This window comes from Vigna umbellata, chromosome 8 (genome assembly GCF_029865625.1).
Source record: "Vigna umbellata cultivar VRB3 chromosome 8, Vumbellata_1.0, whole genome shotgun sequence".
NCBI classification, from domain to species: domain Eukaryota; kingdom Viridiplantae; phylum Streptophyta; class Magnoliopsida; order Fabales; family Fabaceae; genus Vigna; species Vigna umbellata.
This window is the reverse complement of record NC_142172.1, coordinates 40,862,631-40,881,236: the sequence shown is the minus strand read 5'-3', so window position 1 is coordinate 40,881,236 and position 18,606 is coordinate 40,862,631. Positions and strand designations below refer to the sequence as shown.

The 18,606-nt window shown below is 31.1% G+C and overlaps 2 protein-coding genes and 1 pseudogene across 2 annotated transcripts; 1 reads left to right on the top strand and 2 right to left on the bottom strand.

Annotated features, from left to right (window-relative positions):
* Positions 1 to 1,080: 1,080 nt before the first annotated feature.
* On the bottom strand, positions 1,081 to 7,139 carry LOC148194704 (putative S-adenosylmethionine carrier 2, chloroplastic). Its single transcript, XM_088095739.1, has 12 exons — positions 6,983 to 7,139; positions 6,573 to 6,677; positions 6,110 to 6,192; positions 5,113 to 5,189; positions 4,274 to 4,364; positions 2,994 to 3,047; positions 2,823 to 2,918; positions 2,501 to 2,590; positions 2,051 to 2,102; positions 1,904 to 1,965; positions 1,672 to 1,752; positions 1,081 to 1,594 (listed from the first exon to the last, which is right to left on the bottom strand). Exons 1-12 carry the CDS (start codon positions 7,014 to 7,016, stop codon positions 1,475 to 1,477), a joined length of 945 nt encoding a protein of 314 aa, XP_087951865.1. The 5' UTR covers positions 7,017 to 7,139; the 3' UTR covers positions 1,081 to 1,474.
* Positions 7,140 to 9,176: 2,037 nt separating this feature from the next.
* Positions 9,177 to 10,348, bottom strand: LOC148194703 (uncharacterized; annotated as a pseudogene).
* Positions 10,349 to 14,088: 3,740 nt separating this feature from the next.
* Positions 14,089 to 18,530, top strand: CK1 (choline kinase 1). The gene is given in 10 exon segments (XM_088096850.1): positions 14,089 to 14,240; positions 14,359 to 14,432; positions 14,581 to 14,993; positions 16,728 to 16,849; positions 16,933 to 17,128; positions 17,331 to 17,448; positions 17,559 to 17,606; positions 17,906 to 18,006; positions 18,139 to 18,276; positions 18,278 to 18,530. Coding segments are annotated over 8 exon segments (1,110 nt in total). The 5' UTR covers positions 14,089 to 14,240; positions 14,359 to 14,432; positions 14,581 to 14,639; the 3' UTR covers positions 18,311 to 18,530.
* The last annotated feature ends 76 nt before the right edge of the window (positions 18,531 to 18,606 follow it).

The window sequence follows — 18,606 nt, the reverse complement described above, 5'->3', positions numbered from 1 at the left end:
AATTATAAATGCACCATTTGAGCCTAGGTGAATCACATAAGCTTGACTTTCTACTTGGACACTTCAAATTCATGATTTTTTTTTCATTAATGACATTTTAATTTCACATATAACATACTGTGTGTTATATTTACTTATATAGCACATTTTTTAACAGGTTCAGAATTCGATTTTTAAGAAACTAAGATTTTAATATTTTTTGAAATGTTTTTATAAAAATTAAATTCGAAACTTGTTTGCTAAGAAAATGAATTTTATGAATAGTTTGGAGTTTTAACTTATAGGAATTTATTTTTACTTTTTACTTTCAAACTTTTTTCACTTGTTCTCTTTTCTCTTCTCTCTTTGACCTAGAGCTGCCCCCTCTCTTTTTTATTCTTTTTCTATTAGTTATTCTTCTCCTCTCTTCTTGTGGCACTCTGACGAACAATTTCTTTTTTTTAATTATTGAAAATCATTAAGCAATTGAATAAGTTTGGAAAATTGTTAATGATTTTCTGTCGTGAACAATTTTTTTTAAATTTAAAATAAATATTTCAAATAAAATTAATATAAATTTATTGTAATTAGAAGAAATATTTATAAAATCTTTTTAATTAGAAAAAATATTTATAGAATCTTTCTAACTAGATAAAATATTTGTAGATCTAATAATTTATTTTGCAAAATATATTTGAAAAAAATTGTTTATAAGAGGAAACCATTGGATCTTCAACAATTTTCCAAACCTATTCAACATGGTTTTCAATAATTAAAAAAAAAATAAAATTTGTTCATCGGGTTTCCAAAACCATTGAAACCTTCTAGGGTTATTCAACGACTCAGATTTTCATAATAAGATCTTTGAAACATTTTTTGGAATAAAAATTTCGAAATACAAGTTTTGAAACGCATCAAATACATTTTGGAATACGTTTCCTGGAATGAGATTTCTAGAACTAACTTTCTTGGACAAATATTTTCTGGAATAAGTTTCGCATAAGAAATATGTTCAAGAAAGAGCTTTCCGGAACCATTCTTTTTTTCACATCTCTCTTCTTCCTCTGCAACTGTCAGTGGTGAAAGATATTTAGTTAGTAATTGTGGGGTGAAAGAAGCAATAGCCTTTCAATTTTACATTCTCTACGCAGAGGTTGTACAGGTTGAAAACTCATGTTTACACTTTATTTTCTCTTTCCATATCTCTGCACTCTATTGTCTCGTATTTTGAATAAAACGAAAGAGAATAATTTTTCAGCGCTGCAAAAAACAAAATAAAAGAAGATGAAATAAATAAACAGATCTACATCTGTTCCAATCTCTGCTTTGTTAGCCTATTAGAGAAAGCTCCAGGAAGATTTTAGTCAGGCTTTATGACAAAGCCCAAATTTCAATTTAGGCTTCAATTTCCAGGTCCAGAAGGGCTTGTCTTGAGCTCATCCTTTCAGGCCCGGCACCAATATAGGAATGAAGCTGAAGAAAAACCAGAAGAAACTCACTTCCGAATCTCAGCTTTGGTTTGCCGATTCCGAGCAAGTATTTGCTTTGTCTTCTCAAGAACACAAAAAAATATTGAACCGCCAACTCCTATCCACAAAACTCTAGGCCCAATACCCTGAAGGACAGTGCAAATGTACAAAGTTAATCGTATTAAGCTTTTGAATTGAAGAAAAGTAAGAACAATGAATATACCTTAAAAAGAGCATGAGTTCCTTCTTCTTTAACTATTGTCCTCACACAATCACTGATGCCTTTGTAATGATTTTGTGATCCCTGAAGTTAGTCACAAATACTTCAAATAAAGCATCTTCTAAGAGTCAAATCAACATAGCAAAACGTTAACAACAAAAAAAAACATCTTCACTTGGGAGCCATCCCAAAGATTTCCTTCAAATAATGAAAAGAAAAAAAAAATTGTGTTCACCTGAACCATCAATCTGGTCTTTACTACATCAAGAGGAGTTGTGACTGCTCCAGTTATGGCACCTGTCAGGTATCAAATTCACCATTCTCAGTTCAAATCAAACAACTCAAGTTCAGCAGAACAGAGGTTTTAATAGATATTTGGTACCAGCCACTGCCCCAAGCATAGCATTCTCTGGATCATTAGGATCTCTTTTTGCCTGTAAAGAAACAAAAATTCAGAAACAAACTACCCACCCTTTTGTTGTAACCTCATTCAAGCAAAGAAAAAGAGCTTTGGTTGTAATACATGTTATAGTATTAATATATATGCTTGAAATTAGAAAGCTAACTAAATGCACATAAAATCCTTATTCCTGAGCTAATTACAATAATATCTAACAAATTGATGCCATAAATTCGATAAATACTTTAATAATCATCAGAAAGTTTCCAATAAGCACAACCTTACTAATTTTATGCACTACTTTTCTTCAACTCTGACACAAAATCAGATATACAATTTTACATGAAACAGGAGCTTCATTTTTTAGTAGATGGTTTAAAATCAAAAACAACTTTTATAAAAATCAATTGACAGTTCAAATAGCAAGCTTACCGCTAATTTATACCCAATACGGAGCTGCTCATAAATGCATAATTCTATGGCATCAAATGGTAAATCTCGCAATAAGAAAGAACCATATCCCTACAATATCATATAAACAAAAAATAGATATCAAGGGAGGCAAAAAATAAAAAAAGAAAAGTTCACACACATATATATAATATTAAAATAGCATGTAAAATGGGAAAGCTAAAAAAATAATGTAAAAAGGCATTATGGTTCTGATCACTCGGAACAACGTATCTCTTCTCACTTACATATATTGCCTTCCAGAGATGGTGATTCCAAAGATGTGAAATTTAGTCATACATACCGCATAAAGACCTTTAAAACCCTCATTTGAGACAATGAGACGAACAGCATCTGGAGCTGATCTAAATTGCCCAATTTGCATCCTTTGCTTAACAACCTAGAAAGACATGGACATATTCCAAGTTCAAGAAAGCAGAAAATGCTTGGCAGTAAACGAAGTAAAGCTAATTACCTCTGTTGGAACCCGAACAATAGAAGAAGCAATGCCTCCAATAGCACCTGCAGCCTGCAATCAGCTTCAGAATATCAAAATAGCAAAAATTGAAAAGAAATGTCAGCCCAACTTCAAGGCCAGGGCACCAGGCTAAGTGCCTTGTGTGCTAATCATACAAGCTTGACGTTCGGATGATTAACATGACTCACCAAAAAGTTTGGTTAACTAATCATTAATAAGTTTTATAACTTCTATTTGTTTGTTTCTGTTTATATGCATTCTATTTTTTTTTTCTATGGCACCAAAAATAATGCAAATTTATGCTCGAGAAATAATAAAAATTGACGGCAATTTAAAGCTCAAACATGCATAAAGTGCACATCAAACTAGAAAATCCCCTTTCAAGCCAAGCATAAGCCTAGGTACAAAATCTATATCACTGTTCATCTTCAGCCTGTGCTACTCCAGCTATGACATAGTTTGGATAAATTTCTCAGTAAGCATTTGCAAATGAATAAATGGGGAGGTAAATATAAATTAAAATCAAGTTATACACTTCGGCTTTTGAATAAGTTAGATGAAACTTGAGAGAACTTCTAAAGAAGCAGAGGTACATAAATTGATTTTAACCAATGAGAAAAACTTGATGCATTTTACCTCTTTATTTTATTCCCTTATAAGTGCTTGTTGAGGAGCTCATCTAAACCGGACCTCATGCAGACTGAGGCTAACTGGCAAAATATTATAAATCTGCTATCTTATTGGATTGGTTAATAAATTTTTTTGGAGAAATTTCTTGCAAATTTGGAGAACAAACAAAATTACTAAACATCAGATATCATGATAGGTCTAAAAGATTTAAAATTGGACGAGATTGACTTTGGGGAATCATCACATTTTTACTTTGCAATGGCTTCCCCCATATCGTTTACAGAGGTTGAAAAGTATCTTCAATATGCATATAAAATAATAGAACATGTTTGTAAATATGATTTGGTGGTACCCTTTCACATCAATATCTACATCAAAGAATTGGGTTCTCATGTTTTTGGTTATCTACTCATCTTGCTGTCACTCCTGGTTTGTGTATCCTAGGATTTAACTTGCTAAGAAATGCTATGAAACCAGAAAATTGGCATACAGTCATAAAAATTAACATCAGAATTCTAAAATTGTATGCAGGCGAAGAGCATAATCACATACATATCTAAGGTGGAAGTTGGTGGCACATGGCAAATAAAGTCACTGCATAGTTAATTTGAAGAGATTGTTTCTTTTAGAAAAGATAGCCAACTTACAAAATGAGCCACAGCACTGAGATTCTCAGGCAATGACTGTAGCAATTGCTGCTTTGTGGGTTCATACACTCCAATAAAAATTGCAGACGCTCTGCAAGGAGGAAGAATGGTCTATCAGGCATACATGCTGATAATCAATTAAGAACCAATGTTTTTAACAAAATAAAAGAATGTTAAGGTCAATGTATCCTGGAAAAACTATCTTGTTGCAGTAGATAGATTAAAAGTATTATTATCTTCCTCATTGAGATATAGAAGAGTGAAAGCAAGAAATGCTCAAAAAATAGATCCCTCTAACTATTGCCACTGATAATAAAAGGTAATTATGCTTTCTAATGCTTTGCTTATACTGTTATTATAAGTTAGAACAACATTAATGTTAACTTGTGTCCTAAATCATACTAGTAATGAGCTCCAGGTTCCAGAAAAGCTGAAATAGTTCTGAGTACAGAAATAGCGGGTAGTGTCTATGCTATTGCATATTTACTCAGCTTAAAATCAGAATGCAATCCATCTTTTTCCCCAATACAAATATACAAACCACCTTCAAGAAAATAAAGAAAAAAATTCTTTATTCAGAACAAGTAGTTACAGAATATTTCAAGAAATTAATATAGAATAAAAACAGAATCCTATAGTCAATTCCTAATAGGTAAAACTAGAAATAGAAATTTTACACGCTTAAATTTATGGCACATAAGCAAAAGCATCTAACAAGCTCGAATCTAAATAAGTTTGCTGTGGAAAAGAATAAAGTGAAAAACAAAAACTCAAGATAACGACAAAAAAGTAACTGCCTTAAGAAATTATGTAAATATGAAAAAAAAATGTTCACTCACGGCAAGACACCAACAAGATTTCCAGACAACCCAGAGTACAGACCCTTCAGAACAATCTTTCCTCCATCACGAGCTACCTGATATAGGAATGAATGAGTTATAAAATCAAAATTGCTGCAAGTGTGTTTGTTCTACAATTTTGACGCTGAAACTATAGAAAGATAAAATGGCCAAGTTTTGTCACACAAAAGGAAGAATTCCATGCATTGGACAAAGTCGATTTATGTTTAGTGGCTTATACGACAAACTCATTCTAAGAAGAAATGGTGAAGGGAAAATGAAAAAATACAACAGAACTAGTATTGTTGTTAGAATTTATGTAATATCTTATCATATATTAGATTATCCTCGAAAGTTAGTTCCTTTATTCCCTTGTTAAGATTGGCTACTATATTTTCTTATCCCATCATGATTAGTTTCCCCAATGAGATAGGATACGATTAGAATAAAATTTATACATAAGGATTAGTACTCTTGGTTTTATGAACATATAAACATCATCATACTGAACTAATATCAATTCATTTTCTCGTTCTCTTTTTTCTATCTTCCTCATTCTATGCTGAAAACACCATAATTTCAACCATTCTATTATTTCTTCCCTATGAGGATTAAAATATCACAAGTTGAGCAATCTCATCACAGTGCTCCATTAGCATCAGAGTTCACATCAAACAAGGTACAATGGATGTTGAACAAAGTCAATATCCCACGCAAATATACAATTTGAATATCACATATTAAGTGACAATTATTACATTTACAAATTCATACTTTGACATGAACTAACATTTAGAATCCACAATAAAATGGAAAAAGAATTCAGTAATTGGATAACTGCATTTTCATTAACTACAATACATGCTTCCTCCTATGTAAATGAACTGGGTTATTTTTGTTTCCTTCCTAGTTCCTTCCTTCCCTTCAACCGTCACCCAACAGATGATAACAAAGAAAAACTAGATTTAAAGGTCTAGAATATATACACATAATTCACCTGTAGTCGAGTTTTTATGGTATCAATGGGGTATAAAGCTGTCTCTACCATGACACCCGCAACACCTCCAGCAATGCAACCATCTACAATTAGATCAATATTTGTAAATATGTCATACAACAAAATACTAATAACAAAAGACAATTAGAGATGCATGATTAGATGCAACTAATGACTTGAGTTCCAATGCCAGACCCTGCATCACGAACCATAACTATGCGTAGAAATAGAAACATCGTCAACTAATTTTTAACAGCAATTACAATTTCAATGCTTTGAAATTTTTAACACCATAAATGTCACTGGTCTCATTATGTGCTCGAAATGTAACATAGACACGCGATATAGGCATAATGCAATGACACCGTTGACGAACATGTATCTAACACCGTTTAAACAACAAGGGATTGCAGTTCTTTTATCCATGTATCTAACAATCTTCAACTGGGATGGAAAAACTTACCATATAGAACACGTAAAAAGTCAAATGGCTTTTTCTCTCCTTCAGTGATTGACATGAAGAACTTATCTGTGTCCTTTTGAACAGACATTTTAGACTTCAATGCATCTGTACAGACAAGTCACTTGTTCAAGATAAGTAATGCAAAGCACAAGCAAAAACCTCTGGCAACAGATTGACACAGCAATTTCAAGGTATTACTTTTAAAATATTAACTTAAAAATAATAGTCTTCCTTGAGTCTGAGACTCTGGAAAAAAAGGACCAGCATGAAGAACCTTTAGGCTAACAATGGAGTCAGAATGAAAGTCAAGGTCACAAAAACAAATTGAAATTTGAGGAAAACCCACGTCGAATGCGACAGAGTAATGGCTACTATGATTCTCAGTTACGAAATGGGAAAGAGTGGAATACCAATTGAATCTGGGGAGGGAACTTTCGAGCTCATGGGCAGTGTGCAAAGATCAAAGCTTTATCAAATAAATTTTTTTTTTCCGACAATTCAACCAAGTTTGCTGTACTCGCTTACGGCGGGTGGAGAAGCCAAATCCTGCAACAGATGGGTTTTAGATGGTTTATTTATTTATCTAATAATAAGGTTAAAATTAGGTTGATTGTTTTAAAAAATTAAGAAAAATACTATTAATAAAATAATCAATTGTCAATACTTTTACGATTTCTTTTTATCAAATATTTCCCAAAATAATTATCCAAAAAACTTATTAAATAATTATATAACTAGACCTATCCACCGGTCAGAACTTTTAAGAGAATCCATTTCTGTGACCTAAAATGACTTTCAGACAATTTAAAATAAGTTGGAATTTGATTCTTCAAAATTTGAATTTTGATTTTGTTAAAATAAATAATAGTGATGGTAACGATGATCACAATGCATCCCAGTGGCAGTAAAATTGCACTGCGATTTGAATATAAGAAAATGTCTTTATTATTTTCTCTACTTTGGTTGAGTATGAATAAGTGTAAGCATAGATGCATGAGATATATTGGACCTAAAAGAAAAACATGGCAGAAAAAATCAGTAAAGAATTTGGTATTTTATTTGAGTAATTTCTTTTGCAATTAGGTTTATTTGGGAAAATTTTCAACTTAGGTTTAATACCTTATTTTGTTTCTAGTTTGGCTGAATTTTATCAATTAAGTCCTTCATTTTAAAAGTGTGTCAAATTGATCCTTACTTACTAAATTTTGCACAAACGTCGTCCCTTCTTTTAAATACGTACAAACGGCGTTAATTTTTTTTTTCTCTTCTCTATTCTTCTGTAACACAGCATACCTTTCTTTTTTATTTTGTCAGTGCTATCTTTTCATATTTTTGCAAATCCCAAAACCTTTTCATTGCACCATTACCACTTACCACCGCACTTCTCAATTTTATTTCTTCCACTCTTCAAAACTTCTCATATCTTATTCCTCAATTGGAAATTTTATACCGGTTAAAAATAAAATTATTTGATATCGCAAATTTTATTTTATAACTCATTTATATAATATTGAGTTAAGTTTAAATATCTTTTAACATAGTATTACACAAATATTTATCATAATGAAATTAATGATATTAAAGTTTATTGTAATGAAATTGGTTATTAACTAAATTTATTTTTACTTGTTATTTGGGATCACCAGCTATGATATTAAACATTCTTTTTCATATTAAATATTTGACAATTTTATGTTCATTTTGTAGGATCTTTTATATAAAAATTGCTTACAAAGTTTTATAAATTTTTTATGTTATCAAATTGTTTAAAAATAATTATAAACTTTTTTCTGAATTCTTGTATTTTTTTAATCAAACACCTTCACTCTCACTTTTCTTTCTGTAATTTTTCTCTCATTTTGAGTCTTCCAAATTCATCTCTATTAATTTTATAAAATAATATAAAATTTCTTCGTATATCAACAATAATATTTACATATAGAAACAAAACAAATATATAATTAATTTAATTAAAAACGAAATATAGTTTTCATAAATAATATAAATATGAAAAATATATTCTTAACTAAAAATGTAATCATATTACATAATCTATATCGATATTATAATTATAATTTGTTATCTTTTTCTACCTTTTAGTTCCTTTGTTATATACTAAAACTAATTGATCAAAGCTAAAAGATTTTTTTTTTTAACTATACTATGCTAAATTCATTTTGTTTTTTTATTTAGTTATATTATCTCAAATTAAACCGACATACACCTATTATTTCGTTAAGATAAATCATTTTGATTTTAGTTATACTTTTTCATATTTCTTAAAATTTATAATAATATATTTTTATTTAATAACTAAGTGAAATATTGAAAGAACAAACCCAAGTATAATATTTAAAAGTTTTTAATTTTAGTTGAACAATTTTAATAGGCTTAATTACCTACTTAGTCCCCATGTTCAGAGGTAATTTGCTGTTTAGTACCCGGTTTTAAAAATGTAGACATTAAGTCTCAAAATTGTCAAAATTGTATGAATTGAGTCCCTTCCGTTAAATGGCACAAACGGAGTTAACTCCCTAGCTGACGTGGCGGAGGAATCTTCATTGTTTTTCTTCTCTCATCTGATTTTCCTGAAATGCCCCAGTTTTTTCTCTCTTTCCTATATTTTTATTAAATATTTATTTTTTTCTCTCTCTTTCCTCCGCAACCTCTACCTCCAAACAACCACTTCTCTGATGAGTTCCTTCGCTTGTCTCACTTGCCCTTGTTCGTCTCACTCACTTGGATTATCCTCCAACAACTTCTCCGGTCAAATTCTTTTCTTCGTCAACAACTTAACCCACCTCACTGGCCTCTTCTTGGAACACAACGCCAGCAGGAAACGTAGATCTCTGTGGCTCACCGTTGAAGGCTTGAAACCCCTTCTTCCCGCTCTGGCGCCGTCTCCCTCCTCCAATTCGACCCCGGCCACGACGGTGGGGCAGGTGTGTTCGGAAACGTGAAATCCGAGGTTGATGTTTGAGGGTCTGGTTTCGGAGTGTGGTGATCTTATTTGGGGTTTGGACTCAATTTTGAAACGAGAGAATTGGTGTTCCGTGGAAGTAGTTGGGCAGTCGAAAAAGTCAGAGAAAAAATGGTCCATTATTGCAGATGAGTGAGAAGTTGAAGATTGGGAACAGATGGAGTTTGATTCAGATGAGGTGAGATTTGGTTCCTCAAATAGAAAAGAGAAGTTATTTTTGGTGACATCAGAAGAGGAAGAGGGTGTGATCGGAAGAGGAGAGAGTTGTCCGAGAAGGTGCAGTTTTATTTGATTGAAAGCAGAAAGTTGAAGAGGTTTGCCATACAGCTGTTGAAAATATACTGTTATATTGTTATTAAATTTTCAACATGCTAGTTTTTTTATTTGAAAACAATGTTCCTCTGTAAATAAAAAGAAACAGCAAAAAAGTGAAAATCGTGAAACTTATTTGTTAGTGTTCTTTTGTAAAAGAAATTCTTTTTTTTTGTGTTTGTTGCAATTATTAAAATTAAAAAATATAAATAATTGAAATTCGGACAAAAATACATTTTCTTAATTATATTATAATACAAAACATGTATGTGATATAAAACTAATCAAATCAGTTTTGCATTTTAAAATTCTATAAGAATGTGTCGTTTCAGGAAAATGAGAGAGAAGATTAAAAAAGAAGAAAAAAAGAGAGATTAAAAAAGAGAGAAAAGGATGGGGCATTTCAGGAAAATCAGAGGAGAGAGAAGCAAAAAATTAAGATTCCTCCGCCACGTCAGCTGGAGTTAACTCCGTTTGTGCCCATTTAAACGGAAGGGACTCAATTCATACAATTTTGACAATTTTGAGACTTAATGTCTACATTTTTAAAATCGGGTACTAAACAGCAAATTACCTCTGAACATGGGGACTAAGTAGGTAATTAAGCCATTTTAATAATACATATAATGACAAGACGTAATATGAAGGTAGGTTGAAAAGTAATAAAAATGTGAATGAATGTTTTTCTATATGATTTAAAAGGAATGTCTTGAATTACAACTTTTTTTGGTATTGCAAAAGTATGAAAAGAAAACACTGACAATAGAAAGAGAAATGTCTGCTGTGTTACATAAGAAAACAGAGTAGAAAGAGAAAAAAGTTAATGTTGTTTGTGTCTATGTAACAGAAGGGACGACGTTGAGACAAAATTTACTAAGTGAGGATCAATTTGACACACTTTTAAAAGGAATGACTTAATTGACAAAATTCCGCAAAACTAAGGACAAAATAAGTTATTAAACCTTAAATTTATTTAAAAAATACTATTACGTTAATATCTGGAATAAAATTGTTTTGTCACTTAATGAATATTATTTTTTAATATTTATAAATAATATTCAAATAAAAAAATATTTTTACTGTGTTTTTCATATCATGGTTTTATTTTATTTAGGTATTAAATTATGTCTTTGTATTTTTCTTCCGTATGGTGTGACCCTTCTACTTTTTGCTACAAGACTCACTGCCTCATCCCCACATTTTCGGTTGAGGAGACACTGATTTCTTTTGGTAATAAGATACTAAGTACTCTTTTAGTTTTCATTTCTTTTACATAATTTCATTAAATCTTTCCATTTTTAAAATGTTTAATTTATCATTTTTATTATTTTTTAATGTTCCCTATTGCCCTTTTATCCAAACTACCACGGATGACGTCGATGAAGATAAAGGGATAACATCAAACAGAATTTTTAAAGTAAAATGATTTAATTAAATATCAAAAAGAAATCGACTGAAAAATGTAAATAAAATGAGAAATGCGATAAGTTGACTAGTAGGTTATACTTATCCATCACTAAATTTAAGAAGATGTCTTTTAAATCGAAAGAGTCACACCAAATTTTCACTCATATTAATAGCTTATGAAGTAGTATATATTCAATGTCTTAGTCGAGGAAGTACGAGTCAAAGTTTGATTTTTGGGTGCTTATGGTTATAGTTTGAATTTTAAAGTTGATTAAGGAGATCGTAGGGTGTTGTACTTCACCGTCTTCACTTTCTAATTTCTTAAACTATAAAGAAAACCAAGGTAAGATAAACTACTATTATTTTATATCCTGGTTTAAGTTTTAACACATTTGAAACTTTTATTTGAACACTGTCTTTGCATAAAGAAAAACTAAATTTCTGAAAAATGGTCTGCAAAAATTTGCTTTAAGAATCATGAACTTGGGTTCAATTTTAGTTAATTTTAACTCCTGAATTAAAATATTCGCTGTAAAAGAAGCGAAGAATCATAATCCTTTATCTAAAAAAAAAGTGTTAAATATAAATAAATTTTACATCAAATAAAAATTTATTTTTAAAGTGATACTAAAAGCAAATATCCGATTGTTTAACCCAAAAACAGATAATATTTTAACCGGGTGCATATCCAACTTCTCCAACAACATTATCCACGTTATAATATTTTGGAGCATGATATTGTAGAGCATGCGAAATAGCTGCGCGACAATGGACATTTAATGTACAAATTAACTTTTTTTCAGATAAATGTTGAAACATCAAGTACCATTCATGGTGGTGGGGACATACACAGATAAGACCAATAATCTCTAATAAATGTGTGAGCAAATGCATCACAAGATCAAATCTATCTCGCACGTGCCGTAATAAAATGTAAAACACAATACCAACGAACATTCAACTAAACTTTCTTTCTCGTATTTCACAATAAGCTTCCCTTTCTTCTGAATCCAGGTTCTAAGTTTGCAAATTTCTATTTCTTATTATAATCTTTCCCATCAGTAAAATGTAATAATTTTAAATATTTAACATAATTAATGCCTATTAACTAATTGAAATTTATAGTAAATTAATTTAACAATAACCGTCTAGAGTAATTAAATATTTTAAAGTAATTTAGTTTATTTAAAAGGTGTTTGAGATTTTATGTCGATTACGATAAAGTAGAATCACGTCATTTTATAAATTATATTTAGGTTGGATTTAAAATTTATTTTTAATATAATATCAGAATCATAAAATACTTATTTTAATAAAATTTATTATCTTTTTAATTTATCGTGTTACTTATTATTCGAATCCTTATCGATACTATTAATTTTTAAATTTATACTCAAGAAGATATTTGTTATTTAATGGTTTTATTATGTTATGTGTTATTGGATTATTATCAAATTATCATCAATGTTTGATTATTATAGATCAATTATAAATAGAATGAGATTAATACAAACAAGTACAAAAATTACTTCTCAATTAAATTTTATAAAATTAAGTTAAATTTAAAATATAATTTTTAAAAAGTTAAATTATTATTAATTATTTTTTGGAAGAATCACGAACCATGCTATAAAAGTTTTAGAATCACTTGACTTGAAGAGCATATGAAGGGGAAGAATCGTGAGTGATAACAAAATTTGTGGTAGTGAGTACGTGACATGTGATGTTGGACCCACACATTTTGATTCCGTGTTTGTATTTGTAGGGTTACTTTACCCTCCAAATAATTTATAATTAAATGAAAGTTGAAATATTGACTTAAAACGTTGATAGTTACCCCTACGTCATAAAAAAATGTTTTAAGGTAATATTAGTTATTTTGTTTTAAATATCTTAATATATTAATACTATGTAATACAAAAACAATATATTTCATCATCAATTTATAATGTTTGTGTAACGCCAGACACAACCGCCTGTGTGGTGATTTTGATATACCCGTTTTCAACGATGATGGCCGAAAAGGCAAAAGCAAAAGCTCGTTTTCAATTTGAAATCTGAGAAGATAGATACAGCTACATTGTTACCATATCCATTTCAACACAATTAAAAAAGTGTTTTCTAATTTTGCCTTGAATTATTAAGAAAATGTTCGTCTATTTCAAATTCAAATAGTTATATAAGTCCTATTTTTGTTTACAATATATTCGTATTTTTTAATAAACAAAAAGCTATTCCTTTGGAACCGTGTTAAGCGATTCAGAATGCCGTTTTTTCTGTCCTCAATTCATCACGCGTTTCGTGAGGACGCGGTTCATCTTTGAGCCCAATTTGTCCTTTTATTTGCTCTAAAAATCTCTTATTCGACCTCATCCTTTTGTTTTATTTTCCTCGTCATGCTTAACTTCATCTTTTAATGTAATTTAACACAGAAAAATTAAAATTACAAACGTGAAATTTTTCCATAATAAATTATATGTGACGTTATAATAGTTTTCTTAAATAAATCTTGTTATTTATAATAATAATATCTTACTTTGATATTCGATATTTTGATAACTTATTTTTATATTGAAAGGGTCGTGAGTATCTTGCATTAACTCTTTTTTGTTGATTTTTTTTCTATTAGTCAATTACTATCTGTCTATTCTCATTTATTTTGCTTAGATATTAGCTATGGGAAAGTTTGACTATTGGAATTTGAATAAATATTTGGGTGTAATCTACCAATATAAATGATTTGTTAAAGATAAAAAAGAAAGGTGTGTGGTCAAACAAAAACCAAATAAATTCGCACTGTAAACGGCCAAGACTTTAGCTAATAGGATACTTGTCTTCTTTTCTCTCCCTCTCTTTTTATAAATACATGCTACAAGATTTCTCACTTCACACCAACATACAACAGAAGTGTCAGTTTATCATTACTGAACTCTTTCCTCTGTTGCTGGTTCTGCTACCGACTCCTTTTTGTAAGTACCCCAATCTCTCTTAACTATACTTCTTTTTTCTTTCCCTTTCTCATCCTTTTTATCATTCTTCACGGATCATTGATTCCTGACGCCTCTCCTCAACTGGGTTGCAAAAAAGATTCTGTCTTTTCCACGCAATCTCTCTACTTTCAAACCCTTTCGCTCGCAGCATTTCTCCTGTTTTCGAACTCTGTAAGTCTCTGTTTTGGGGTTGTGTTTTAGAACACGCAACTCTACTTCGTTTTCTTACAGTTTTCTTTTAAAGGGTAATCGGTTGGTGAAGTTTTCTCGCAATTGGGTTCTCAAAACCGGCATCTTTTTCATGTGTTTGTGCATGCAGGAAAGCACTTAACCAAAATCTGTTTCAGCTTCCTCTGTTTTGGGTTCTGTTTTTCGACGATGGCCATCAAGACAATTGAACTTTTGAAAGGATGCGGATCGCAGGAAGAGATAATGGAAGTGCTTGCTGCGGTGGCGTCGGATATGGGTGATGTGATCGATGATGTGAGCAGCTTGCAGGTGATTCCACTGAAGGGTGCAATGACCAATGAGGTTTTCCAGGTAAAATGGCCTTCTAAAAATGGTGGTGAAGTCAGAAAGGTTCTGGTTCGTTTATATGGGGAAGGTGTTGAAGTTTTCTTCGACAGGGAAGAAGAAGTGAAAACCTTTGAGTGCATTTCAAAGCATGGTCAAGGACCTCGCCTTCTTGGTCGTTTCACTTCTGGTAGAGTTGAGGAGTTTATTCATGCCAGAGTATGTTCTTATCTTCTTTCTTTTTTAATATTTCCATTTTTTTTTTAAAAAAAAGGACACGATTGTTACATGGCCTCAGAAAGTTATCCTTGCTGACGAGATGAAATAGTTGGAGTTGAATTTTGATCCATTAAAAAGTTAACTTGGGGATCCGGTAACGACATAGAAAAGAATTTGCAATTTAGTGCATTTTAGATAATTTTTATTTTTATATATATGGTTATTTAATGTTTCTTAATGATGTGTTAATGTGTAATTGGATGAATGAAAAGGAGCTTAACATTAAAAATTGTATGCAACTGGGATGACAGAGTCATCCAAATTGGCTGAGTTTCAACGCCTTTTTGGCACCGTTGTTGGCTGGTTTTCTAAATACAAAAACTCTCCTTGAAAAATAAGCCATATGTGACCCCAGCATAAAACTACCTATACGACCATAAACTTTAGTGTCTATGTATGAAACACAATATTTTAATTTGCTTCACTTATTGTAAACATTCACACTTACCAATACTTTTTTTCCATTTATTTTGCGTATTTAGTATTGATACTTTTAGATACTTCATTAACAAACATTTGTGAAACTTCTATGCATTTACGGTATTTAAATCTCATAAATAAAACTACATGAATCATATATTTGTAATGTAAAAATATTATTTCTTCATAAATCAAATAAGGATATACGTAAATGATATAAAGGAATTTATATTAATAATTATTTTTTCCGTGTAGTGTCTAATAAATAAGTTTTCAATTTGAATTCGAGGAATATATATATTCCAAGTATCGTATCTTGCTCTCTTTATATCGTGTATTCTATGCGTGTATCAGTGGTTGCAATGATTATTACAACTGGTGCTTGATCTTTAGAGAGTATATGCTGAGTTTGAAAGTAAATTAACCTTTTGATCTCCATTCTGCTTTTTTTCTGTAGTCAAAAAGCTTTTCTTTAGGCTGATGCTCTTTCTTTTTCGTATTTGGAGCAATGGAGGGTTACCAATAACATTACCTGTTTAGGATTAATAATTAAGAAGCATCTTTTAGAAATTCATTTGAATGGTGTTGAGTCAGTGGGATCTGGTGCTCTTAGCCACTGCCTTTATCATTCTTCTTACTACTTTGCAAAATGTTATTTTCTCTATTAGAAATAAAGAAACACAATAAAACATCGATGTTACTTGGAATAAGCATCTGGATTTTTGTATGCATACCTGAAAATATCAGACTTGGGATGTCATATTTCCTCTCACCCTAGCTTCGTAGTTTTGCAATTAAGCAGCTGTCAAAAAAATGTTGTCACCTTTGTTTCGGACACTTCTGGATGGATTGAAGAGTTCAACCCAAAAGGGCACTTTCATCTTCTGTTATCTCTGCATTAACAGTGTCATTCAGAGATTTAATCATGTGTGTCCACTCAAGCCTGTCTATTTATGAAGTTTTTTTTTTTCTTTTTATATCTGGGACAAATTTGTCCACATATTACGAAAATATATAAGTCAAAAAAATATTATATTACGGATAAGTGGTGTAGATTCATGATGACTTTAAAAGCAAAGTCGTGAAGACTTCAAACAACTTCTTTGTGAATTTTTGAAAAAGTGAACTCCTCATGATTTCAGTAGAAAAGAATCGAACAAGTGAAGATGATGAGTTATACATGCAGTGTTATTTATGTTCCTAGTACAATGGTTGTGTATAACATGTCTGTTTTTTTTATCTTCCTTTTTTAAGACTCTCTCAGCTGCTGACCTGCGTGACCCTGAAGTATCTGCTTTGGTAGCATCTAAGATGAGAGAGTTCCATAATCTTCACATGCCTGGTGCTAAGAAGGCTCAAATTTGGCACAGATTGAGGTAACTATTGGTCAGATCATTCTTAACATCCTTTTTCATTTCTATGTTGAATATTAAACACTGTCTCTTGTGTTATTTCCTAGGAATTGGCTTGGCCAAGCCAAGAGTCTGTGCTCTCCAAAGGATGCAAAAAATTTTGGCTTGGACAATCTGGACGAGGAAATAAACATACTGGAGAAGAAGTTATCTGAAGGATATCAAGAGATTGGCTTCTGTCACAATGATCTACAGTATGGTAACATAATGATGGAGGAGGAGACAAGATTAATCACTATAATTGTAAGTTCCGGTCATATATTCTTTGCCTCTGTTATTTCTGGTGTCCTTGAAAATTTGTGCATGATAATAAGACTTACGAACACTTTCTGTATCAACTTTGAGACATACTTTTACAGGCTCTTGTCATCTTTTATCGATCATATAGATATTATTGCAAACTTACCTTTTGTTGTTGTTTTTTTAATTTCTTTTCATTATACAGGACTATGAATATGCAAGTTATAATCCTATTGCTTATGACATAGCAAATCATTTCTGCGAAATGGTAGCTGATTACCACAGTGACACACCTCATGTTCTTGACTTCAAGAAATATCCAGGTAAAGTTCTTGTTTGTAAATTCTTTGCTGCATAAATTACATTTCCACAATGATTAATTACTGAAATCACTCTGAATTGCTGACACACCAAATTGGATATGATAAACCAGGACTAGAGGAACGTCAAAGATTTATCCGCATCTATCTGAGTTTTGAAGGTTAGTCCACTAATTTGACCACTCATGATTCTCATAAATCTGAGTATAGATAACTGCTATTAATCTACCCCCTGATGATAAAAACCCTCAAAGAAATTAATAATTAGAACGTTTTATCTTTACACAGTTTAAGTAGTTATTAGCTTATTTTATTCTGAGCTCATTATCTCTTCAATGTATGTATGAATGTGATGTCTCATTCACTCTTCAACTTGTGTTGTCAAAATCATGTTATGGAAGGTGAAATTTCTAAATCTCGTAAGTCCCTCAAATTTATTTTGGCAATTCCTTGTACACAGGCAATAGACCAAGCAATGCTAAAGTGAACCAGTTAGTGAAAGCAACTGAAAACTACACTGCAGCAAACCATATATTTTGGGGTTTGTGGGGACTCATTTCGGTAAGTTTTTGTTTTATTTGAATTTGGTTACTTGTGCCTAATATGAAGGTAAAGGTATACACACACTTTTTTTAATGGATCAGCAAAGAAGGTATAGATACACTGACATAGATGTTATGCATGCACATGCAGAGTTATGTGAATAAAATAGACTTTGACTATAAGGAGTATGCAAGGCAGAGGTTTCAGCAATACTGGTTAAGGAAGGCTAATTTATTGGACTCGCCAAGCATCGTTTCCCAAGACCAAACTCTGAATGAATCTCTACCATCTTTCACGTGATTTTGCTTCAGTTGCTTACTGAAGTTTAGTCTTAGTATTATACTATATAGTATAGTATACATATGAATAACACCTAAGATATATGACATACACCATCTATATGTAAATTTATTTAATCAGCATAAATGTGTAATTTTTATGAATCCGTCACTTTTGGAGTGAGTTGAGAGATATGCAGTCTATGTATTGTTTGCAATAATGATGGCATATGCATATATACAGAACAGATGGATTTGTCTTCTCATCTTTACACACTAACTGAGGTTATTATGATCTGAAATTATTCACTCTGACATGGAATATTTATACATGTCTCTT

Coding starts and splice junctions, on each gene's coding strand:
- LOC148194704 (XM_088095739.1), bottom strand. CDS start 7,016: ATGAGCTCGAAAGTTCCCTCCCCAGATTCAATTG. Junction 2,103..2,500: donor GTATTGGGTATAAATTAGCG/GTAAGCTTGCTA, acceptor GTTTCTTTACAG/GCAAAAAGAGATCCTAATGA. Junction 1,595..1,671: donor GAACTCATGCTCTTTTTAAG/GTATATTCATTG, acceptor ACTGTCCTTCAG/GGTATTGGGCCTAGAGTTTT.